General features: G+C 52.2%; 2 protein-coding genes and 1 long non-coding RNA gene across 6 annotated transcripts; 2 read left to right on the top strand and 1 right to left on the bottom strand.

Moving 5' to 3' along the window:
* The first annotated feature begins 33 nt into the window (after positions 1 to 33).
* On the top strand, positions 34 to 2,570 carry LOC101062944 (homeobox protein goosecoid-2-like). Of its 2 annotated transcripts, none has more exons than XM_029844422.1 (3): positions 34 to 1,751; positions 1,968 to 2,195; positions 2,273 to 2,570. In XM_029844422.1, the coding sequence occupies exons 1-3, from the start codon at positions 1,502 to 1,504 to the stop codon at positions 2,485 to 2,487; spliced, it is 693 nt and encodes a 230-aa protein (XP_029700282.1). In that variant the 5' UTR covers positions 34 to 1,501; the 3' UTR covers positions 2,488 to 2,570. The 2 variants fall into 2 exon arrangements, with proteins under 2 accessions (XP_029700282.1, XP_003976689.2); XM_003976640.3 differs by having other exon boundaries at positions 43 to 1,751; positions 1,968 to 2,173.
* A 1,030-nt stretch (positions 2,571 to 3,600) lies between these two features.
* On the bottom strand, positions 3,601 to 13,946 carry clip3 (CAP-GLY domain containing linker protein 3). Its single transcript, XM_029843815.1, is given in 18 exon segments — positions 3,601 to 4,737; positions 5,213 to 5,285; positions 5,358 to 5,422; positions 5,497 to 5,620; positions 7,372 to 7,505; positions 7,570 to 7,658; positions 7,660 to 7,710; positions 8,116 to 8,117; positions 8,251 to 8,395; positions 9,124 to 9,360; positions 9,452 to 9,570; positions 9,970 to 10,075; positions 10,077 to 10,138; positions 10,237 to 10,270; positions 10,272 to 10,331; positions 10,492 to 10,631; positions 11,775 to 12,162; positions 13,820 to 13,946. Coding segments are annotated over 17 exon segments (1,866 nt in total). The 5' UTR covers positions 12,145 to 12,162; positions 13,820 to 13,946; the 3' UTR covers positions 3,601 to 4,682.
* On the top strand, positions 13,339 to 14,691 carry LOC115251464 (uncharacterized). Of its 3 annotated transcripts, XR_003890019.1 has the most exons (4): positions 13,339 to 13,800; positions 14,047 to 14,067; positions 14,140 to 14,294; positions 14,442 to 14,691. It is a non-coding gene; the product is annotated as an uncharacterized lncRNA (long non-coding RNA). The 3 variants fall into 3 exon arrangements; XR_003890018.1 differs by lacking the exon at positions 14,047 to 14,067; XR_003890017.1 differs by lacking the exon at positions 13,339 to 13,800 and having other exon boundaries at positions 13,930 to 14,067.
* Positions 14,692 to 15,403: the final 712 nt, after the last annotated feature.

Below are 15,403 nucleotides of genomic sequence, written 5' to 3'. Positions count from 1 at the left end.
CCAGTGAGGGTCACCAGTGAGGTCACCAGTGAGGTCACCGGTGGGTCCAGTGAGGTCACCAGTGAGGGTCACCAGTGAGGTCACCAGTGAGGGTCACCGGTGAGGTCCAGTGAGGGTCACCAGTGAGGTCACCAGTGAGGTCACCAGTGAGGGTCACCGGTGAGGTCCAGTGAGGGTCACCAGTGAGGGTCACCGGTGGGTCCAGTGAGGGTCCAGTGAGGGTCACCAGTGAGGTCACCGGTGGGTCCAGTGGGGGTCACCAGTGAGGTCACCGGTGGGTCCAGTGGGGTCACCGGTGGGTCCAGTGAGGGTCACCAGTGGGTCCAGGGAGCTGGACCAGGACTGGCCCAACTACTTTGCTGGGTTCAGAAACTGTAGTTTATGACAACAGAAGAAATGAGGCCTGTTTCAATGTTGCAGAATCCTGCGCGGTGGCGCCCCCTGCTGGACGCCGCCGGCTGCTGCATCGGTTCTGCGGGAGGTTTGGGAGATTTTCACAGTAAAACCTGGTTAAATCATGTTGACCTGCTGCTGTGATCCAGATAATGATCCGTTTCTGTCTTAGAAGATCAGCTGATTGATATTTAAACTACTTCTACTTCTTTCATCTACGATTTCTTTGATTCTTCCCGTTAATCTGGTGATCGATCAGCGCAGGCTGGGTTCAAACAGAACGATCTGTTACTGATCACTGATTGATCTTGCCTCAGTGAACGAACATCACATGTCTGTTTTAACACATTTAGGATCCTTTATCTTCTTTAATCCCGCTGCTTCATATTTAAATGACGGACTTTGAACCTTTTGAAGTGTCAAACATTTCATATTTATCACAGTGTTCACAAGAGTTTTAAATAGTTACCTCACAGGACTGATCACAACGTTTGACGAACAGAAAGAACAATTCTTTTCATGTTTCACTTCTTTAAATGCTTTAATTTAATCTGTAAATATTTCTGGTGACACATTAAATCTGTAGATCTAACAGCACATGATGGTGATAAGACTGATCAACTTTATCAATACATTTTAGTAAGTTAATTCGATTCCAGGATTTTGATTCTTTTTGATTGAAGTTCAGTTTCGTCAAAACCATTTTAGCTCTTTGAACAGGCGACCTCTGCTGGACAGCAGCGAGTACTGCAGCCGCTCCGCTCCATGAATTAATTAATTTAAATTAATCTTATTAATCGTGATTCTACCCATCGTGTCTGATCATCACTTTATATTTAGCGCGGTTTTGACCATCGGATTTTTACTTTGTTCTATTTGCTCGACTGTTTTCTTATTTTTAACACCAAAGTTTAATTGGTGCCATCAAAGTTCTGGGTTTGAACTTGTTCGATGTGTCAGAAGAAGAGAAAAGTCCAAACAACCAGCCGATGGTTCTGCTCCCTCTGAAGTGGGTCCAGCGAACACGCGCTCGTTCACACCTGCGAGTGTGACCCTCCTGTTCCTGTTTAAATGGGACCGGTTCCATCCCGGGTCACAAACTGGACCCATGGACGGAAGCGGACCGTCGGACTTCAGCATTGAGCGCATCCTGTCCCCGCAGCTCGGGCTGGGCCGGACCGAACCGCAGCAGCACCGCAGCCTCGCCGCGGACCCCGGGGCCTTCCGCGGGCCCCCGCCGCTCCTGCTCCAGTTCGGGCTCAGCTTCACAGAACCGGGTTTCCAGTACTTCCGTCGTCCGGACTTCAGCTGCGCGTGTTCCGCCTCCGGAGTTCATCTGCACCTGCGCGAGGCTCCAGGTACCCAAGCTGCTCCCCACCGGGCCCAACTCTGGGGAACCGAGTCCGGCTCCGTGGGTCGTTCATTTAACCTGGAACAAACTTTGCTGTTCGGGCTCGTTTGTGGCGGCGGCTCCATTGATCTTTAAGCTAACGCAGCTATGCTAAAGTTGACGGTCACGTGGAACCAAAACCCAGATGAAATGTTGAAAACTAAAAGCTCCGTTTCCTCCCCAGAAGTTCCGCTGGCAGATCACCATGGTTACTGTCCGGCCGGCGTGCCCGCGCAGGCGCAGCTGCGCCAGAGGGCGCGCGTGAGGACGGTGTTCACGGACGCGCAGCTGCGGCAGCTCGAGGCGCTCTTTGATCTCACCGACTACCCGCCGGCGGAGGCGCGCGCGCAGGTGGCGAAGCGCAGCGGGCTGAGCGAGGAGACCGTGAGGGTGGGGCGAGCTTACGTCACTGGTGACGCCACTCAGCCGTTAGGTCACGTGTTGTGAAGCTCCTGCTAATGTTGGTCACGTGACTCTCACCTGTCTCAGGTCTGGTTCAAGAACCGCAGAGCTCGGCGGAAGCAGCAGCGCAGCGCCAAGGTCAAGTCTTCGTCCTCTCCGTGTCAAAGGTCAGCGGACACCAAGGCCGCGGCGTCCGTCCTCTGAGCAGCGCCGCCCACCCGATGACCTCGGCTCACCTGGACAGGTGCTCAGGTTCAGGAGGAGCCCCCAAGCTCGGCTCGGTCGGACTCATCCAGCATTGATTCCAATTATTTGGACCTTTTTTTTTTTTTTGTAATTTATTGAGAGAAACATGTTAGAAATAAATGTTGCTATGGCAACCTCAGACGTCATGTTCTTTCTAATGGAGTCATGGGCTGTTTCCGAAACCACCCACTCGTCCCCTGGTCACTACTCACTACATGGGGGACATGGATGAGTGGACTACGTAGCGCACTCAATTCAAAATTAGCTTTCGGACACTTCGGACACTACGGCGCACGTAAAATGACGTAATGTTGTCGCATAATAATCACGAATCGTTCCCCGGGAAAAGTGGCCAGGTCCATTTAATTATTTTAACCCATCCCAAACACCCAAACACATTCAGCGGTCGTTTCTTTGAAAATGCAATATTTTACCCTATTATTATCTTTATATAATAATAGATTAAAATATTAACGTCAATAACAATAACATAACACTTCCTTATTATCTCAAATAATTAGTGTCCGGTGACGTAATCTAATAAGATGCTTGTAGTCGCATATAAATAAATAAAGGCAAAAAAATATTTAAAATGGAGGCAGCAATGTTCCACTAAAGTGAAAGAATTTTACGCTCTAGTAAGATATGTGAAACAAATAGCATATAATAATAATAATAATAACATAATATTACATAGATTTGTACGTCATTACTGCCCGTTTACCCGCCATCGACAGATTATCACGTGATACCGTAAAGGCTGATGGGATATATCACCCAGTTCGGGGGCATCGGTTGTACACTACTTTTTGCAGTGCATTGTGGGATACATTGAGTGCACTCGCGATGCTCACTAAGAATTCGGACACTATTTCAAAATGGCGTCCACACGATTGAGTGCACTATGTAGGGTACAGGGGGTGGTTTCGGACACAGCCATGGTGGCCTGAGTCGGCCCACAGGTGAGGGGTCATAGGTCATAGGTCATGTCCTGGCTCACCACAAGGAAATGAGGAGAGGTAGAAAACCATCAAAGTCTTTATTGAACTGTGGGGGGTTACCGGGGGGGTTACCGGGTGGGTTACGGGGGGGTTACTGGGTGGGTTACCGGGGGGGTTACTGGGGGGTTACCGGGGGGGGTTACTGGGGGGTTACTGGGGGGGTTACTGGGGGGTTACTGGGAGCACGTCCATGCTGACACATTAGGAGCATGCAGGAAGTTTCTGTCGCCATCAGGAAGTCCAACCCCTCAGCTTCCTGTTTCTAGCAGTGTACACACACATTAAACAAGAGCCCCACACACACACACACACACACAAACACACACGTGTGTGTGTGTAGAAGAGTGACAGACACAAAACTGAAGAACCTAAAGTACACTTGGTGAAAATATCAAAATATAGGATATATACTGTAAATTCATCTTCCTGTTAAAACAACCAGTTTATTCTTATTCCGACACAGATGGATCAGAACCAATCGATCTACTCGTGGATCCGTTTCCCAAATAACCAGTTTCTGGTTCATTTCCTCCTTCCAGGTGCTATATGCAACAGGAATCTTTATGGGCTGATTTTCACACCTGGAAACCAAGAAAATAATGCGGGAACCAGGAAGTGGTGACGTCACCACGTGACACACGGCGGCTCACTGCTGACACCTGGTGGCCACAGAAGAGAAGTTCAACACGGAGGCTTCAACACAGCAAGATCACGTGGTGAGTTCCCCTTCAGCATTCCAGGAGTTGGGAATGAGTTGGGAATGAGTTGGGAATGACGGCCACACTCGGAGTGACCTGAGACGTGACGTTTGGAATCTACAACGAATCTGTCCAAGTTGTTGGATTGTGTTGCTACGTGATCACATGACGAGGGGGCGTGTCAGGTGTTTTAGATCAAAGAGACGGGACGTCTTTGAAGGGACGTCCTGGACTAGAACTAGTGGAGCTAATCTGGGATTACAGGTCAGATCTTCACCTGCCGGTGGGATCAGCACTCAGGTGTGGTGCTGTTGGGCTTCCTGAGCAGGAAGGTTCAGGAGCACCACATCAAAGAGCAGAGGCAGAAACATCTGCAGACGGAACCACCGCTGGGAATATTCACGGAATTCATCTTGTTTCAGTTCAACGGAACACGGACACGGGAATCTGATACAAGGCACTCTAAATCCTGCTGAGGAACCACGGGGGGGGGGGGGGGGGGACAACAGGAACAAAGAACCCGAAGATCAAAGGAGGCCAAACAGGAAGTGGTTAAGATCGCATCTCTGCACGCAGCATCCAGGGAAACCAGCAGCAGAAGAGCAACCTGGAGGAGGAGAGAAAGAGGAGCAGGTCAGAGAGGAGGAGGAGGAGCAGGAGGAGAAGGAGCAGGTCAGAGAGGAGGAGCAGGAGGAGGAGAGAGAGGGGGAGGAGGAGCAGGAGGAGAAGGAGCAGGTCAGAGAGGAGGAGCAGGAGGAGGAGCAGAGAGGGGGAGGAGGAGCAGGTCAGAGAGGAGGAGCAGGAGGAGGAGCAGAGAGGGGGAGGAGGAGCGGGTCAGAGAGGAGGAGGAGAAGGAGGAGCAGGTCAGAGAGGAGGAGGAGCAGGAGGAGAGAAAGAGGAGCAGGAGGAGGAGATCAGGGAGGAGGAGGAGGAGAGAAAGAGGAGCAGGTCAGAGGAGCAGGAGGAGGAGAGAAAGAGGAGCAGGTCAGAGAGGAGGAGGAGCAGGAGGAGCAGAAAGAGGGGGGCTACACTGAGGCGGTGGGTTCTGGTTCTGTTGCTTCTAAGCGGGTCACAGTTCCCACCTGGACATGGAGCTCTCGGAGGTCAGGTCTTTGGGGGATCTGACGGTGCTGAAGGTGCGTTTGGGCTGCGACACTGCAGGAGACGTTGGACAGGTGAGGCAGCTGTCTGGGCTAAACGCCACCACAGAAGAAGAACGTGTCTCACCTGTGACCTGGTGGACCTTCTTCACCGTGGAGTCCTTCTGGGCACCGTCGGTCGCGCCGCCAATCCTGGAACAACCATGTCAAAGGTCACTGCCAGGCCGTCGCCGTTAGCAACGCGAAGGGACACACAGACAACGCACCTCTGCACACGGGAGGGCGGAGCAAACACGCCATATTTGGGCAGGCAGCTGAAGTAGCGCACTCCAAACACCGAGCCGTCGTGTTTCCCGGTCGGCTGATCCAGCTCGATGCCGAACCAGTAACCTGAGACAGGAAGCAGAGGTAAACTAGCAGGTCCAGGCTAAAGATGCGTTTAAACTAGCAGGTCCAGGCTAAAGATGTGTTTAAACTAGCAGGTCCAGGCTAAAGACGCTTTTAAACTAGCAGGTCCAGGCTAAAGACCCGTTTAAACTAGCAGGTCCAGGCTAAAGACGCTTTTAAACTAGCAGGTCCAGGCTAAAGACCCGTTTAAACTAGCAGGTCCAGGCTAAAGACGCTTTTAAACTAGCAGGTCCAGGCTAAAGACGCTTTTAAACTAGCAGGTCCAGGCTAAAGACCCGTTTAAACTAGCAGGTCCAGGCTAAAGACGCGTTTAAACTAGCAGGTCCAGGCTAAAGACGCGTTTAAACTAGCAGGTCCAGGCTAAAGACGCTTTTAAACTAGCAGGTCCAGGCTAAAGACCCGTTTAAACTAGCAGGTCCAGGCTAAAGACCCGTTAAACTAGCAGGTCCAGGCTAAAGACCCGTTTAAACTAGCAGGTCCAGGTTAAAGACCTGTTTAAACTAGCAGGTCCAGGCTAAAGACCCATTTAAACTAGCAGGTCCAGGCTAAAGATGCGTTTAAACTAGCAGGTCCAGGCTAAAGATGCGTTTAAACTAGCAGGTCCAGGCTAAAGATGCGTTTAAATTAGCAGGTCCAGGCTAAATATGTGTTTAGACTAGCAGGTCCAGGCTAAAGACGCGTTTAAACTAGCAGGTCCAGGCTAAAGATGCGTTTAAACTAGCAGGTCCAGGCTTAAGACCCGTTTAAACTAGCAGGTCCAGGTTAAAGACCTGTTTTAAACTAGCAGGTCCAGGCTAAAGACCCGTTTAAACTAGCAGGTCCAGGTTAAAGACCTGTTTAAACTAGCAGGTCCAGGCTAAAGATGCGTTTAAACTAGCAGGTCCAGGCTAAAGATGCGTTTAAACTAGCAGGTCCAGGCTTAAGACCCGTTTAAACTAGCAGGTCCAGGCTAAAGACCCATTTAAACTAGCAGGTCCAGGCTAAAGATGCGTTTAAACTAGCAGGTCCAGGCTAAAGACCCGTTTAAACTAGCAGGTCCAGGTTAAAGACCTGTTTAAACTAGCAGGTCCAGGCTAAAGACCCGTTTAAACTAGCAGGTCCAGGTTAAAGACCTGTTTAAACTAGCAGGTCCAGGCTAAAGACCCATTTAAACTAGCAGGTCCAGGCTAAAGATGCGTTTAAACTAGCAGGTCCAGGCTAAAGACCCGTTTAAACTAGCAGGTCCAGGTTAAAGACCTGTTTAAACTAGCAGGTCCAGGCTAAAGACCCGTTTAAACTAGCAGGTCCAGGTTAAAGACCTGTTTAAACTAGCAGGTCCAGGCTAAAGACCCATTTAAACTAGCAGGTCCAGGCTAAAGATGCGTTTAAACTAGCAGGTCCAGGCTAAAGACCCATTTAAACTAGCAGGTCCAGGCTAAAGATGCGTTTAAACTAGCAGGTCCAGGCTAAAGATGCGTTTAAACTAGCAGGTCCAGGCTAAAGACCCGTTTAAACTAGCAGGTCCAGGTTAAAGACCTGTTTAAACTAGCAGGTCCAGGCTAAAGATGCGTTTAAACTAGCAGGTCCAGGCTAAAGACCCGTTTAAACTAGCAGGTCCAGGTTAAAGACCTGTTTAAACTAGCAGGGTCCAGGCTAAAAGACCCGTTTAAAAAAACTAGACAGGGTCCAGGCTAAAGACGCTGAAGATGACAGCAGCTTCTAACCTCTGCTGAGTTGAGCATTCATCAACTAACCTGGAGCAAAGTCCGTCTTTCCAAAGAAACGCACGATTCCATGTTTCTGTCCTGCGACCAGGACCTGGTCTCCCACTTCCACGTTGAGTCCCTCAGGATCCAGACTGGCCACCAGGGTCTTCTTCTTCTGGGCTGAAGACACAAGCACACAAGGCTTTACCTCAACCCCCACAGGTCCCTCCAGACATCCTGCTCACCTTCTCCCGCTCCTTCTTCTCCTTCTTGGTCTTTGCCACCAGGCGGGACGCCAGGTCCAGACGTGGCGTCCTGGGGGTGGACGTGACGGAACGACGGCGTCTGATCCACAACCTTGGAAATCTTGAGACCGAGCGAAAATGCCTGCAGCACAAAAACAGTCTGTCAGATCAGGTGGGTGGCCGTGTTTGAGCTCAACGTGATGCTAAACGTGATGCTAAACGTCAACATGCTGGTTACACAATGCTGGACCAGCTGCTTCAGGTGCGTCCAGGACCCCAGAGGAGACGGAGCAGGTAGAGACCTGGCCTGGACTATTGTGATTCTTTATTATCAGGGTGTCCAAACACCTCTTTAAGAGGCCTCCAGCTGATCCAAAATGCTGCAGCCAGAGTTCTGACAGGTACTGACCACAGAGGTCACATGACTCCTGTAATGGCGTCGCTTCATTGGCTGCCCGTTAAATTTAGAAATCATTTTAAAACCCTCCTCCTGACCCTACCAGGTCCTCAGAGGCCTAGCTCCATCCTACCTGGAGGAGCTAGTGACACCTGAGCAGCCCAATAGACCGCCTCCGCTCTCAGAACGCTGGTCTACTGGTGGCCCCCAGAGTCTCTAATGGGGGGCCGAGCATTTAGCTACCAGGCCCCCCTGCTATGGAACCAGCTCCTGTCCCATGCTTACCCAGTTTGGAGGGCATATGAAAGTACGGGGGGGGGACCCCTCCCACGCTGCCGTCATTTTTCCCCACTGGCTCGTCCAGCTCCACCCCCACCCACTGACCGCTGGCGAACTCTGTGGTGCCAGCAGAACCTCAGGGTTGCCCCGTCTGGGAGGGAGGAGAACAGTGGTACAAGGTTAGCACGCTCAGGTGAGCGCCCACAGGTGAGCGCCCTCAGGGGAGCGCCCTCAGGTGGGCGCCCACCAGGTGAGCGCCCTCAGGGGAGCGCCCTCAGGTGAGCGCCCTCAGTGAGCGCCCTCAGGGAGCGCCCTCAGGTGAGCGCCCTCGGGAGCGCCCTCAGGGGAGCCGCCCACAGGTGAGCGCCCGCAGGCGAGCGCCCTCAGGTGAGCGCCCGCCAGGGGGAGCGCCCTCAGGTGAGCGCCCTCAGGTGAGCGCCCGCAGGGGAGCGCCCTCAGGTGAGCGCCCTCAGGGGAGCGCCCGCAGGGGAGCGCCCGCAGGCGAGCGCCCTCAGGGGAGCGCCCTCAGGGGAGCGCCCACAGGGGAGCGCCCTCAGGTGAGCGCCCTCAGGGGAGCGCCCTCAGGTGAGCGCCCTCAGGGGAGCGCCCTCAGGGGAGCGCCCTCAGGCGAGCGCCCGCAGGCGAGCGCCCGCAGGCGAGCGCCCGCAGGCGAGCGCCCTCAGGTGAGCGCCCTCAGGTGTGACTCTAGCCCTGGGTGGTAACAGCAGGGGGGCTGCTGGGCCCTCCATGGGTTCAAACACTGATGGGAGGAGCTTCAGCCTCATCGTCTCAGCACTATGCCCCGCCCTCCTCCCCATCAGCACTAAGCCCCGCCCTCCTCCCCATCAGCACTAAGCCCCGCCCTCCTCGCCACCTGACCTTGGTGTCGTCCAGCTGCACGCGCTCCCCCAGCTTCAGGCCCAGGGAGGACAGCATCAGGTTCCCGGGAATGTTGTCATAGTTGGGCAGAGTGGCTCGGGGAAGGTTGCAGCTCAGCGGGACGGCGTCCAGCAGCAGCTGCTTCAGCTCTTTGGCCACCATGGCCGCCTCCGCCTTGTCCAGGCTCATGTCCATCGGTTCAGGAACCACGTCACCAGGGACCAGGCCCTGGTCGTTCTGCAGGGACCGGAGGAACACAGCAGAACGCTCAGATGACTCCTGCACTGTTCTGAAGATCAGAACCTGATCAGAACCTGAACATCCGCACCCTGACAGAAGGATCGGCTCCATGTTCCAGCAGACACTTCACGGCCCCCAGGCACAGGTTGGAGGCTGCGATGTGGAGCGCCGTCCCATAGGAGAAGTCTCCACAGGTGGAGTTCAGTACTGGGGGGGGAGGAGAGGGGGGGGGAGGAGAGGGGAGGGGGGAGGGGGAGAGGGGAGGAGAGGAGAGGGAGAGAGGAGAGGAGAGAGGAGAGGAGAGAGGAGAGAGGAGAGAGGAGAGGAGAGGGGAAGGAGAGGAGAGGAGAGGAGGAGAGGAGAGGAGAGGAGAGGAGAGGAGAGGGAGAGGAGAGGGGGGAGGGGGGGGATAGGGGGGAGGAGAGGGGAGGAGAGGAGGAGAGAGGAGGAGAGGAGGGAGGAGAGGGGAGAGAGGAGAGGAGAGGAGAGGGGAGGAGAGGGAGGAGGAGGGAGACACGAGAGCGTTTTAACGTGTAACAGCAACACTTGTGAACCTTCTCTCATCCTCCCTCTGAAGGTTCTGGTTTTCTCGGGTGCGTTCGGACCCTCTGGGTTTGGAGGCCTTCAGCAGGACTCGGATCAGTTCGTGAACATCGAAGTAGGCGGCGTAGCTGGCAGCGGCGTTCATGTTGGTCCAGCGGCTCCTCAGGCCACACGTCGGCGCCCAGCGAGATGAGCTGCGAGCTGAGTCGCAGCGCAGCGGCGGCGGGGTCACCTGTTGGGGGCAGAGGCTCCGGTTAAGGACGCCGGAACGCCGCCGGAACGCCGCCGGAGCGGCGCCGGAGCAGCGCCTCACCAACAGCTCCAGCTCACCGACTCCGTGGGCGCCGGCCTTACAGCTGTAGTTGAAGGAGGGTCATGTCGGTCAAACCGTCACGGTCGTTGACATGGCAACCACGCTTCAGGATCTGAGGAGCAGAGGACGGACCCGTGAGTGGGACCTGGATCAGGTGTAGCCCAGGTTCTGCTGTCATGGTCGAGCCTCATAGACTCTCTCTCTCTCTCTCTCTCTCTCCATTACACAGCCAAACAGGGAAATGGCCACGCCCCCTCTGACCACCTTCTTACCTCATTGCCAATGATGTCGATTTTGTGTTGCACCTGTGGAACCCAATGACGAACGATGGCGAACAGCTCCGGGATGGTGGTCTGAGGATCCATGAGGATCTCCAGGCAGGCCGGATCGTTGGGATCAAAGAAGGTGAAGCCTGGAGAGGAGGTTTAATTTAAGGTGGTACAGGAGATATTTAAGAAGTCCTAGTTGGTATTTAACACGTAACTAAACCACCATGTGCCTCTATTGGGGTTAGGGTTAACCTAACCCTAGGTTAACCCTAACCCCAGGTTCATCCTAACCCTAGGTTAACCCCTAACCCTAGTTTAACCATAACCCTAGTTTAACCCTAACCTTAGTTTAACCCCTAACCCTAGGTTAACCCTAACCCTAGTTTAACCCTAACCCTAGGTTAACCTAAACCATAGGTTAACCCCTAACCCTAGTTTAACCATAACCCTAGTTTAACCCTAACCCGAGGTTCATCCTAACCCTAGGTTAACCCCTAACCCTAGTTTAACCATAACCCTAGTTTAACCCTAACCTTAGTTTAACCCCTAACCCTAGGTTAACCCTAACCCTAGTTTAACCCCAACCCTAGGTTGACCCTAACCCTAGTTTAACCCTAACCCCAGGTTCATCCTAACCCTAGGTTAACCCCTAACCCTAGTTTAACCCTAACCCGTGGTTCATCCTAACCCTATGTTAACCCCTAACCCTAGTTTAACCATAACCTTAGGTTAACCCTAACCCCAGGTTAAGCCCTAACCCTAGGTTAACCCTAACCATAGGTTAACCCCTAACCCTAGTTTAACCATAACCCTAGTTTAACCCTAACCCGAGGTTCATCCTAACCCTAGGTTAACCCTAACCCCAGGTTAACCCCTAACCCTAGTTTAACCCTAACACTAGGTTAACCCAAACCCCTAACCCTAGTTTAACCCTAACCCTAGGTTAACCTAAACCCTAGGTTAACCCAAACCCCTAACCCTAGTTTAACCCTAACCCTAGGTTAACCCTAACCCTAGGTTAACCCAAACCCCTAACCCTAGTTTAACCCTAACCCTAGGTTAATCCTAACCCTAGGTTAACCCAAACCCCTAACCCTAGTTTAACCCTAACCCTAGGTTAACCCTAACCCTAGGTTAACCCAAACCCCTAACCCTAGGTTAACCCTAACCATAGTTTAACCCTAACTCTAGGTTAACCCCTAACCCTAGGTTAACCCTAACCCTAGGTTAACCCTAGTTTAACCCTAACCCTAGGTTAACCCTAGTTTAACCCAAGCGTGACGTACTGTAGTCCTTGGGCAGCGGGGCCTGTGCAGCAGGGTGCACCATGGGACTGTGGCGGGGCTCCTGAACTGGGCTCTGGTACCCGGAGACCGGCAGCGCCTGGCGCTCCGTCTGGGCCTTGATGTCCGAATCGGTGGTTGCCTCCTTTTCCTGTCTCTCCTGCCTCTCCTCATCCTCCTGCTCTTCCTCATCATCGTCCACATCCAACTTGTCATCGTCCTCCTTCTCGTCCTCCAGCTCGTACTCGTCCTCATCCTCTTCCTCCTCCTCGGTCACGGCCTCCTCCTCCTCTCCCTGGCCCCGCCCTTCCTGCTGCTCTTCATGATCATGTCTCTCCTTCTCCTGTAACTCCATGTTCTCCTCCTTAGTCATAGCGATGGATGCTGCAGCCTGAGAGACAAGACGCACACTTGGTTTATTTAAAGAGCTGCAGTGTGTGTGTGAGTGTGTGTGTGTGTGTGTGTGTGTGTGTGTCCTGTTGTAACAGAACCAGCACCATGACTCAGCCGGATACGCGTTAACCCATCGTTGTGAGTGAGCTGCTGTAAAGAACCACGTACAGAAGCGACGTGTGCAAAATAATCAATAATGTAGCTTAAAGAGCAAGATTAGAACCATTTCAATCACCAAGTCCATCAAAACTGTCATCGATTTGAACAAACGCTTCAAAATGACACTAGTCAGTCACACGGAGTCGATGTTTGAGCTTCACGTTACGTCTTTGTAGTTTTTCATTTAGCAACGAAGAACGAACATGTTTTCTGTTCAGTTGAGCTGAAGTATACTCAAAGGTAAAGATGCTAACATCAGCAGTCCTAAAGGTGAAGAACTTGTTATGATGCTTATTGGCAGTCGTATTGCAGGTTGGCTAGCAGCTACGTTTGAGAAGCTCACAACGATACAAACATGACCGACACAACAGCTGAGGGAACAAATGTCAGAGGCCATATTGTTTAAACCACGTCAACCATTAGCAAGTTCACCACGCTAACATTACAAATGAAAATCCAGAGAATGTCCACAAACATCCAGGAAGTATGTTTTGGAGTCATGCTAGCTATAGCGCAAATGGTGATAATGAACACACGGTAACCAGACATCAAAGCACACAAAGTCTACAGAATTATTAAAGTAAACGTGCTGTTATTGTTGCCAGTATAAGGTGACAAATGTAGAAATAACCCAACATCACAGACAAGATTTATTCCTGATGATGAACCATCAAAACCCTGAAATGTTTGATCATCTGAATGAATCTGATGTTGTTGTTGTGAGGAGGAGGAGGCGGAAGAGGCGGAGGAGGAGGCGGCGGAGGAGGAGCAGGAGGAGGAGGAGGAGGAAGCGGAGGATTTGGAGGAGGAGCAGGAGGAGGAGGTGGAGGAGGAGGAGGGGGCGGGGGATCTGATGTTGTTGTTGTGAGGAGGAGGAGGCGGAAGAGGCGGCGGCGGAGGAGGAGCAGGAGGAGGAGGAGGAGGAAGCGGAGGATTTGGAGGAGGAGCAGGAGGAGGAGGTGGTGGAGGAGGCGGGGCGGCGGGAGCAGGAGGAAGAGGAGGAGGAGGAGGAGGCGGAGGATTTGGAGCAGGAGGAGGAGGAGGAGGAGGCCTGGCCACCTTCCTCCTCAGGCCTCCATCCTCCAGCCCAGCCCAGGCGCCAGCATCCGCCTCCTGAAACATGTCAGGAACGACGTTTACAGGGGTCAGCTGAGCTAAAATGTGCAGTAAAAATAATCACGGGAGCGCGCGATGACACAGAACAATGGACACGCACGCGCACTCACGCACGCACGCGCGCAGCCTCCCACCGTGATAGGGAGGTGAAAACTGCTTCCACGGGCTCTAAAAGCTGATGTTTGACCGCGAGGATGGAGCCCAGCGCAGCGGAACTGGTTTATTCTGGTTTCTGACCGGCACCAGTTTCACCATCATCGCCATCGGCAACAAAACCACCACAGACACGACGCAGTCGGCTAAATGTGGCCGCCATCAACGTTGATGAAGTGAAAAGCGACGAATCGAGCGAAATAATGAGGTGAAAGACGAGATTTTACCTGAAAAACAATCCGGAGATGCGCTCGCCGTCGGTGCTGCTGCTCTCTCCCCGCCGTAATACCTCTCTCGACCACTCTCCTCCCGGGCACCCTCTCCCCCTCTCCCTATTCTCTATGAGAATTGTTTGGTTTTTTGAAATATAAGAGCGCTTAAACCATTTTCAAATGTTTAACATTATTGTTCACATTTTAAAGTCTCGTCAAAATAAAAACCATTTCAGATGTAGCCGTGCTCGCGCCCCCTACAGGTAAAGCGGTGCACTGCAGCATCATTCCCGGTCACTCCTGCCCTTAAATCCAATTAAAACTCATCATTCCAGGTTGTGGAATTCCCCCTGGAAGCCTCTCTGGAAGTGATCCGGGTCTACTGCACAGAAGAAGTCTCCACTTATTCCAAACTGTGACGACTTTAATTTAAAAGCAGAATTAACCTGTGACCTCGACGCTTTTATGGTCTCTTTACAACCTAAAACAGGTAAAACTGTTGATCCAGATCATTGTGATTTAGACAATTAATGGAACAGAAATGATTTTCAATGATCACGGAACACAAAATTACATTCACAGGAACGCTTTAACCGTTTCGACCTAATCTGGATTAACAACTGGTCTCTGCATCCAGCAGGTCTCCTGCCTGTCCCCATAAACCCGTCTGGGGGGCTGGATCTGGTGTCATGGCCTCAGCCAGCTGCTCCCAGTCCAGAGTCCACTGCTCCACTCATTTGGACACCTTCTTCTCCACCCATTGTGGCCGTAACTTCTGCCAGGACTGCAGAGTGTTCTGGTCCTTCAGATGATCCTTCAGACTCCGATGACACATTCCAGGGTCCCGTCCAGCTGCAGGTTAACACAGCTCAATACATCCATCAACGCTCCCTTCTGTTGCTCGCCGGTTTCTGCTGTAAGTTCTGTCCAGTCGACTAAACCACTTCCAGTAGCACCTTTCTTCAAATAAGCTTTTATTCCTTTTGCTCATCGCTCTTCGCTCCTTGAGTGTCCAGCGTTTGTCGTTGGTGTTGCTAGCTTTTCCTGATATCGGAGACCCTCCCATAAGCCTCTTTCAGGTCTCACAGTGGATCTCCATCTTCTCTCATCTGCCAAAGTGCTCAGAAACATCTGGACCTCAATGTTGGACCAGGGTGTTGCCTTGTCCGTCGCCGTTAGTGTTTATTTAGTCAGACAAACGCACCATTGCTGTTACGGGGTTTAAAACCAGCAAGTGTGAGTTTTTAAGAGGCCTTGCTCTCATTACTCCCTGGATACTCAACAGACCTTCGTTAACATGAAAAGCAGAAGTTGTTGTTGAACCAGTTGCTGCACAGGTTCTGACCCATCAGTAAACCCAGTTACTTGGGACCAAAGAGGCTGATTCTATTGTATTTGCGCCGAGTTTGTTGGACCAAAGAGCCTCTGATTGTGTATAATCACGTTTAAATGACGAGCTTGTGATATTTGTTATAATTGACCCGCCGAGTCGGTACTGATCCGTCACTTTCCTGAGTCTTGAGATTAAAACACGTCAAAGTCAGAAATGTCAGGAGGAAGCTGCAGTTTGCGTCGCATTCGAAGGTCACGCTGCCTCGC

The sequence above is a fragment of the Takifugu rubripes genome, chromosome 11, assembly GCF_901000725.2.
Source record: "Takifugu rubripes chromosome 11, fTakRub1.2, whole genome shotgun sequence".
In the NCBI taxonomy this organism is placed as follows: domain Eukaryota; kingdom Metazoa; phylum Chordata; class Actinopteri; order Tetraodontiformes; family Tetraodontidae; genus Takifugu; species Takifugu rubripes.
This window is presented reverse-complemented; position numbering and strand designations above follow the sequence as displayed.

Bases quoted from the DNA above. Each gene is read 5' to 3' on its own strand.
- LOC101062944 (XM_029844422.1), top strand. From the start codon at position 1,502: ATGGACGGAAGCGGACCGTCGGACTTCAGCATTGAGCGCATCCTGTCC. The intron at 1,752-1,967 runs GTACCCAAGCTG...TTTCCTCCCCAG, and splicing joins GCACCTGCGCGAGGCTCCAG to AAGTTCCGCTGGCAGATCAC. The intron at 2,196-2,272 runs GTGACGCCACTC...CACCTGTCTCAG, and splicing joins GGGGCGAGCTTACGTCACTG to GTCTGGTTCAAGAACCGCAG.